General features: G+C 40.7%; 1 protein-coding gene across 1 annotated transcript; it reads left to right on the plus strand.

Annotated features, from left to right (window-relative positions):
* The first annotated feature begins 1,412 nt into the window (after positions 1 to 1,412).
* LOC134049065 (histamine H3 receptor-like) lies at positions 1,413 to 8,295 on the plus strand. The gene is made up of 3 exons (XM_062501253.1): positions 1,413 to 2,092; positions 4,711 to 4,877; positions 7,510 to 8,295. The coding sequence occupies exons 1-3, from the start codon at positions 1,846 to 1,848 to the stop codon at positions 8,293 to 8,295; spliced, it is 1,200 nt and encodes a 399-aa protein (XP_062357237.1). The 5' UTR covers positions 1,413 to 1,845.
* The last annotated feature ends 675 nt before the right edge of the window (positions 8,296 to 8,970 follow it).

The following is an 8,970-nucleotide window of genomic DNA, read 5'->3' on the forward strand; positions in this document are numbered from 1 at the left end:
GAGATTTTATTTTCCTCACATCATTCTTATGTGGTCAGGCAATGTTTCTAAATACCTCCTTTGTATTTCGTCCCTCCTTTCAACTCCTTCATGCTGCCTTTTTGCATTGTAGTCTCCAGGGTTACCCACTGTCATGATACATCTGCTTGTTTTCTTGAGAGCAGGGATGGACTATTCTTGTGCAGGGAGGTTGCTGTCCTTAGAGGCCTGCAGCTTCCTTGAGCTCCTTGTCTTTTGGGTCTGCCTCCCATGGGATTCCCACTACCACTTTCCTAAATGGAAATCTGCTCACCTGAAGCCTGAGGTCTGCACAGCTACTTTCCTTGCTCATCTCCTTTAGGGTGTTGAGTTCCACTACCTCATCATCACTACATCTGAGTCTAGCACTGATAACACATCCTTACACAGCCCCTCTTTACCACCTTGAGCAGGTGATTCAGCTATGCATCACCCCCATTAGCCCACGCAGAACTTGTATCTGAAAGTTCCCCCTGACAGCCTCCAGTGAACCTTGTTCATTGCTAGGACCTGATGTGTTGCCCTTCCAGCAGACGCCATAAACACTAAAGTCCTACATAAGAAGCAGGTCCGGTGGTCCAGAAGCTTCCTTGAATTGCTTAAAGAAGACTTCATCATGTCCCTCATGCTGAGCTCTGCAACATGCTCTCACCACAATGTCACCCCATGTCAAGTGTGGTTTGGTGACTGCACAGGAAGCTCTAGTACTTCCTCTATGCTTCCCAGGCTGCAGCTGTGCACATACACCTAAGGCAGCTGTGCCTCATCGCCACCTTTTGCCATTCCTGAAGTCTATTCTGTTTCTGTGGACCTACACCTTTTGCTTTAATTACTCTTTGCAATATAATTCCCTTTGTTCCTCAATATGGTAGCAGAGCACTGCCATCTTTCATCCCCACATCCTGCCCACCCTCTCTTTCCTTATTTCTTGCCCTACATCTTCCAAGCACAGGGCATTATAGCTGCAGTTTTAAATGCTGGTCACTCAGTGTGCCATGGTGCCACAGAGTTGGGGAGTGTCAGCCACAGCAATGGCCTACCAAATTCTGTGCACTCCTACCAAAATAAATAGAGTTGTGATGAGGAAGAGTTATCTTTTCTCACACCTGAAAAGGATTAAAGGCTTGGTACTTCATGGAGTAAAAGCTTATCTAGGATTACTTGGGAGGTGCAGGATTAGATTTGCCACACTATAAAGACCTCCAAAGTCCAGGTATTTGGTTTCTTTTTCCCAAAGCTTCTGGTCAGGGTGAGCTGAAGAGGTACTGGTGATGCTTCTGCTGCATGTAATTCTATTACAAATGCTCTGTAACCAGAAACACTAAGAAATATCTCTCTGTTATTAGCTGTAAAATTTAAAAAGTGGTATAGCAGCAAGTGCAAAAGTGTCTACATTTGACTGTAAGGGAATTAGAAATGTAGTAATTTTCATCCTGTTCACCACTGTGGAAGTGAAAATGAGATACGGTTTTAGCTTCAGTACAATTTAATGTGTAGAACCACTTACACGTTGCTAATATGCAAACTGCTTGACTATGCAAAAGTTATCTTCAGACAAGCTTTTTTGACATAAGTAGATAAGGATCCTTGCCAGGAAAGACACCGCTTATGAAGTGTCTTTTCTAAAGCCAATAGGTGCATTCAGATCAAGAAATGTCAGCGAGTCCGGGTCTTGAGGTCTTGTGTTCTGTTTTTTTGATATGGTGAATATTTTTTTTTTTATGTTTCAGTACTCAGCCCAGCCAGTTAATAGACTTGTCTCAACATTTTGGATAACTTTGCCAGGTACAACTTCTTTCCCAGGCTGACCTGACCTGGATACCCACCATGCATAACAGCACTGAGGAAATTCCTCATGCGGCTGCGACGAGTAACGAGACTTGGACCACCCAGTCGCCGAACTCCAAGTTCTCACTGGGTATCCTGATGCTGCTGGCTCTTCTCATGGTGCTGCTGTGTCTGGTGACCATCCTTGGAAACATCCTGGTGATCCTTGCTTTTGTTGTGGACAAAAACCTCAGGCATCGGAGTAACTATTTCTTTCTTAATCTTGCTGTTTCTGACTTTGCAGTGGGTAAGTCACAGCTGTGGAGCCATGTGCTAATTGTGTTGTAGGACTCTTAGGAGAAGCACTGGTGTTCATTTTCTGTGTGTTTTTTTCTGAGAGCTATTTCCCAGCTGTGTCTGGAGGAAGGATGGGGAATGATGGAAGGTGCATGAAGTGTTCTAATAACCCAGTATGTCTCAAAATATGTTGTAATGAGAAATGCATCCTTTTTAATATAAATACTTTTAATGTCGCTTCAAGAAAAAGGAGTGAGTATTATGTGTGAATACTTTTTGAAGAGGTTTGTTTGCTACAGTTTATGTTTTACCCTTGTGTTTCCTGTAAGAGTTTTCATTTCATACTGCAGAACATCCTTATATTTGGCAACTATGTGTGATACATCCAGGTAAATGAATTACTTCTCTACGTAGTATTAGTGGTTTATGAATGTATTACACTACAGAAAGACACTTTATCATCCGGAGTTTTTACTGGCTTCAGCTTAACAAAAGCTATTGATCCAATGGGTTGTTTGATACTAGTAACACCTTGCTGGCATCTCTCATCTATATTCCTTATTGGTGCCCTCTTCCCATAGCATCACTGCAGACCTCCAGGAGAGTCCATTGCTGGAGCTGCCATGGATCCAGTCCTGGTTGGTGGTGCCAAGTCAGGTGGTGGTGGAGTGAATGCCTTTTGCAGCATTCCTGCATGGCTGCAGCCAGGGAAACAGCCCATGAAGCAGAGAAAGCCTGACAAAACCTTGGCCCCTGGCAGATGTGCCAACAAATGTCTTGGCTTGAAGCAGGCAAGGAGGTACTTCTGCACAAAGGCTTTCTCTTCAGGATGGTCACAGAGACCAGTATTAATTGAATTGTGAGAAAGGAAAACATGGCCACCAACCTACTGCACTTCTGAAAATACCTCCCCAAATGCTGTTCCTTTGTCAGTGCTGTATAGTGAAGTGAGTTAGTTTAGCCTTTAAGGTTTTTCTTCATTTATGCCACTTATAGCATGTGTTGCCTTATTCTGGGGCTTGCCCCATGGGGCAGAAACCATACAATGCATATGATGAAGCCTTTGCCTTCCTGCTAATGCAGACAATTTACTGGAGCTGCTATTTCATTGCTCAGGTCTCCTGCAAAAGTCTGTTTCTCCTCATATCTCATAGTTTAGTCAAGAGAGTTAAATATCTACCTTCTGCATCTGTTCTTTGTGGCTGGTGCCTTATGCATTTTTGAATCAGCCAAGAGGAAATGATTGCCATCAGTACTACACTGGCCTATATAGACCTATATTAAATCTAAGATTTTGTATCTGATATTGGTCAGCAAATACTTCTTTTTTTTTTCTGAAATTGCTGTGGGGTTGTTTTTTTTAAAAAAAAATATTAAAAATCTGGAATCTTTCCAGGGATATGACTCGTCTTTTGCATCCACTAATTAGTAAAATTAGGAATAGCTTCAAATATCAATGTCTAAAACCTGGGGTTTGCCTCTGTATTTGTATGTATAGCTAAAAGCAGTCATTGCTTTTTGACATGGTGCCAAACACTGATGCCGTTGAAGTTCACTTGAAGTTCACAAGAATTGTAGCTGTTTTCAGTGACCACGAATAATGAGTATGTAGTACCAAAGTGATGCTGCTTGTATTTAAAGTATATGCTAAAATAAGCCATCAGTACTGAGAGCACTGTGAGCATTTCCCTGTTGATAACAATCTGTCAGCTCATTGCCCAGAGTTTTATTTTCAGTGGACCACATCACCCTGCATATGTTTAGTAACTTCTAAGACATTGATGGACATGTCAGGAAAGGAATAATCTGGAGATCTTAAAACGGATCTTGAAGTGGCATACAATTTTCTATTTGTCTCTGGTAGATCAGTATTTTCAGGAATGTAGAATCAGCTGTTGCACCACGCTTTTGAAAGAGTGTTAGTGTTAAAATGAAGAAGTTGCTGGCTTAAAAATAAAACACAAACATGATTTTCTTAATGAAGTACTTCAGTTGAGTACTTTTGGACAAAACACAAATTTAACAAGCTAAAATTGTTTTGGAGTCATTCTCAGACAAAGAAGAAGCACGAGATTAAAACACTCCTTAAAAATGAGAATTTCATACTTCTGCTATGTCTGCTCTATCTCTGGTAGAACACAGACTGCCCAATATATTGTCTTCAGCTTGCAAATGCTAACCAATCTTACAGGAATAACTGCCATTGTCAACATCTGCAGAGGTGTTTAAGGGAAAATTCTAATACAGATGAAAGAATAGAGGAAATACGATGAGGTTACCTATCAGGATGCAACCACAATGCATATATGCTGCAACACTAATTTTATGCCCTCAGAGAGTCTAAGGTGGTTAGACTTGGATTGTCTTCTTCACTAAATCCTTCTTCGCTGAATTGCTTTCAGCTTTTCTCAACCATTAGCATACATAAATCACACTAAGATCTAAGATATAGGAAGAGACCATCAGATTTAAATGAGAATGTAAGGATTTATGCATATAAATTACATACTCGCCTTAATAGATTTGTTGGCTTTTTTTTACCCACATACCAAAACAATGTGTCTCTTTACTTCCAGGAGTTTGCAATCCCTATGAACTTCATGGTGTCTTTGTGGTTGCTTTCCTCAGGTGTGTTCTGCATGCCCCTCTACATCCCTTACAGCCTGACAGGGAAATGGCACTTGGGAAGAGGCATCTGCAAGTTCTGGCTGGTTATGGACTATCTTCTCTGCACAGCTTCAGTATTTAACATTGTTCTTATCAGTTATGACCGTTTTCTTTCAGTTACTAAAGCTGTAAGTATCTTGGTTAGAGCTTCTCTGATTTTTTTCCTTGGACTGTTTTATTCACCAACCTTTGCCATGTTGATGAGTATAAGCCCAAATTTAATGAAGCTAATACCCCTCAAAAATATACTGGCATGTGGTGATAATTAGATATTTTGCAGCCAGATGGGGCGAATACTCTACGCTGAGCATGTTTCAGTGCAGAGCCAGTTAACCAGGACTTTTCTCACAATTTCTGCTGCAAGCTGCTGTTGTGTTACTGCCTGAGGAAAAGCAGTCCAGAGAGTAAAAAAGGTAAGGCAACAGACTGGTTAAAAAAGGAGCAGAGAAAGGAAATTCAAAATAAACTGGATTTGGGTTTGGACCTAAAATCAGGCATGAAAGGAAAAGACTGTGGAGCTAGGGTGGTGAAATAAAGGACACTGGGGAGGGTGTCTAGACCTGAGATATGGTCAAAAATGATTCCAGATAAGACTGGGAGCAAGAGCAAACAGGCAGAAAGAGGGACAAGGGGCAGACTGCAATCATTGCTGCATTGTAGGTATGCAGCAATAAACTCTTTGTGTCTGGAGCAGAAAAACTTCAGACACATTCTGTGTCTGCTTTCTGCAGAGAATCCCACACACCTGGTGTGAACTTTGTGTCTTGGGCTAAAGGTGGAGGCCAGCATTTCTCACCAGCCACACTATTAGCTCAAGTGGCAGGGAATGTCACAGAGAACTTAAGGTTCCAGCTCTTTTGTGTGTATGAGACTGTCAACATAACGTCATACAATCAAATTTCAATCTTATTTATGGTAATTAATTTCACTTCCTATAACTGCCTTTTTATTAAATTTTATTATTTTATTTTATTTTATTTAAGGAAAAGAATCTTGGAACCCAAATGCCAAAACTTTTGGTGTGTAAGAAACATTATGCTGGAAAGACAAAGACTTTAAAAAAAAAAACAAAGACATTTAGAAAGAGCAAAATTCAGAGCACCTATACAAATGCAATTAAGATCTGTGTGTGGTCTTGTATGGTAGTTCTAGTGACATTAACTCAAACTTTTGTTGTCAATTGGATGTCTAAGCTTGCAGAATGACACATTCATCTTGTGAAAGGGATGAAGCAGGATGTGAACTACATTCTATCTATCTGTTCTGCAAGCTTTAGTAGAAAATATCTACTGGTCCTGGAGTGGATGGAGAAGGAAGAAAATGGGTGATTTTTTTAGTTTCGTCAGCTCAGGGCTGTGGTGCAGGTGTGGTATCCCTTCATCCTCATGAATAGTCTAGTAAGTAATTTTCTTATTGGTTAAATGTATGTGCCACCTTTTCTGTTGAGCACCATGATTCATGCCATTATTTGTTTGTAAGATGCTGTAAAAAGCAGCGCAGTTTCCAGTGAGTGGGAGTCATACTCCCAACAGCTATAAAGTGCTAATTCCTCTGGCACTTCAGACTGTAGGTGTTGGAGGATGTGGAACAGAGGCCTCTCTGAATTCTTCAGAGAGAGAGATCAGAGTGCAGAAATCAAATTAAAACCTTTGGCTTGATTAAAGTATATTAAGCCACTCATACACGAAGTAGAGGTGTAAGCTTAAGTTATAAGTAAGTAAGTAAATTTAAGTAAGTAAGAATATATTTTAAGTGCCACAAAAAGTAAAAGCCTTAGAATTTAGTATGAAAAACAAGCTGTGGTGAGAGTTCAAAAACATAGTTCTAGAGATAAGTGTAGAAAACAAGTTTCAAAACCAAGCTGTGGTGTGAGCTCAAAAACATAATTCTAGACAATAGTGTGGAAAACAAGTTTCAAAACCAAGCTGTGGTGAGAGCTCAAAAACATAGTTCTAGACATTAGTGTAGAAAACATAGTTCTAGACATTAGTGTAGAAAACAAGTTTCAAAAACAAACTGTAGAGAGAGTTCAAAAACAGTTTTAGACATAATGAAAATATAGTAAGAATATTGCTTACATTCTTCAGATAAAACAGGCTATATGCACAAATTATACATAAATTTTCGTATTATAGAACTGGAATTCTAATAGGTTTAGAAGAAATACTTCAGATTTGTGTTTTTAGCTCATTGAGTAATTGGTAAATAAGAATCCATGCACCGGGGAGAGACTCTCTTCTCTCTACTCACCACCATCATCATCACCAAGAAGACAGGAGCTACAGCTGCAACTTCAGCCTTCTCAGAGCCTTGCACCAGGAGCAGCTTCTACTTCTAATCAGGACTTTACTTCTATTTGGAACTCTATACCAGAAAGCTTTTAGCACAGACTTTAATACCTTGGGACCCTTTGCCTTTTGAAACTGATGTGCCTTTACAATAAACAACTTTAGAGCAACTAACAACTGCTTTGCTCTTTGAAGACCTAAACCCATAACAATCCCATTACTAGGTACTGATGGATGATCATGTTTCATCCCCTGGACCTGGACCCCAGTACAGTGACATTAGCTTGTAGAGACACAACCTTAAGCTCTTTCAGCATCAATGAAATGAACGTGCTTGGGTGAACTTCAGCTGATCAGCACAGCCACATCTCTGTATTACTCTGTATCTCTCGAGTTCATCTCCTCTTGCTTCTCCTAGCTCTGAAATGGGTCTCTACTAGTCTGAAATTTTATGCATTTTTTTCTCTCGCAGGTGTCTTACAGAGCTCAGCAGGGAATAGCATCCAACCCTGCCATCAAGATGGTGGCCATCTGGGTCTTAGCATTCCTCCTGTACTGCCCAGCCATCCTGTTTTGGGAGCACGTGGCTGGACACAGCGTGGTAGCGGTGGATCAGTGCTACGCCGAGTTCCTCAACAACTGGTACTTCCTCCTGTGTGCATCCACCCTGGAGTTCTTTGTGCCACTGCTCTTGGTGACCTACTTCAACATGCACATCTTCCACAACATCCAGAGGCGCCAGCGGCGTGGCAGCGTGCAGGACTGTGACTCTGCAAGGAGCAGCAGCCTGTCCTGGAGGTTTTGTGGCTTGTCGAGGCCAGGGGCATCATCTCCTTCATCAGAAGCAGAGGACAGTGTATCTTATTCCATGAGACCAAAGAAAGAGTCTTTGGGAACTGACTGCTCGCCTCCACCCAGAGGAAATTCTGTAACCCCAGAAAATGACTTTTCTGCTTCTTTCTGTTCAAAGACTGGATCAAAACTGCAGCGGGACAAGAAAATAGCCAAGTCTCTTGCCATAATTGTCTGTGTGTTTGCCATTTGCTGGGCCCCATACTCTTTATTAATGATTATTCGTGGGGCCTGCCAAGGAAAGTGCATCCATAACTCTCTGTATGAAGTAACCTTTTGGCTTTTGTGGCTCAATTCCTCTTTGAACCCATTTCTTTACCCCCTGTGTCATGTTAAATTTCGAATGGCTTTTCTGAAAATACTATGTCACAAAAGGTTTGCAGCATTGAGATCAGGTTCTTTTTAGAAGGAAAAGTCAAAACAAGGTCCAAGAGGCGCTGGATGAGGGGTGTAAGCAGCCACTGTTTGAAGTTAGATTTAGTCTTTTCCAGGAGATTAAACTATGAAAATCTAAATAAGCCTTCTGTGAAATGTCGTCCTGCAGACAAATGTGCATGACCAATGTTTTTGTAATTTTCCCAGCTATTTTAATTGGCCAGTTAAAGGCTATTGTCTCTGTCTGACTTTGCCTAGTAGTCTATCCACATTATCTTAATTCTGATTGCTGAAAATGTTGTCTTCAATTGCAGTACCACTTACATTTGTGTTCACAGGTGATATTAGTTAAAAATACAATAAAGTTGTATATTACCCATAGGGTCAATAGTATTCTAAAGTCACTATCTTCTCTGTTCTATTTCTGCTGAACAATTTACATTCAGAGCCTGATTTTTGCCTATATGAAACATACAATGAAGTTACTGTTTTTGCTGTCAGGCACATAGCAGGATTGCTTCCTTTCACTTAAGGTTTTTGGCCATCAGAAGCAAATAGGAATTACTTTCAAAAACTTGGATGTATGCATTCTCAGGAGAAGGGCATCCCTATCATTATTTGCTCAGATGCAGCAGTAGAGAATTCAGGTGTGTAAAGGGTTTATATGGATATCCAAATATTCTGCAAGAAACCAGCCTTCTTCAGA

Source organism: Cinclus cinclus, chromosome 1 (assembly GCF_963662255.1).
Source record: "Cinclus cinclus chromosome 1, bCinCin1.1, whole genome shotgun sequence".
NCBI classification, from domain to species: domain Eukaryota; kingdom Metazoa; phylum Chordata; class Aves; order Passeriformes; family Cinclidae; genus Cinclus; species Cinclus cinclus.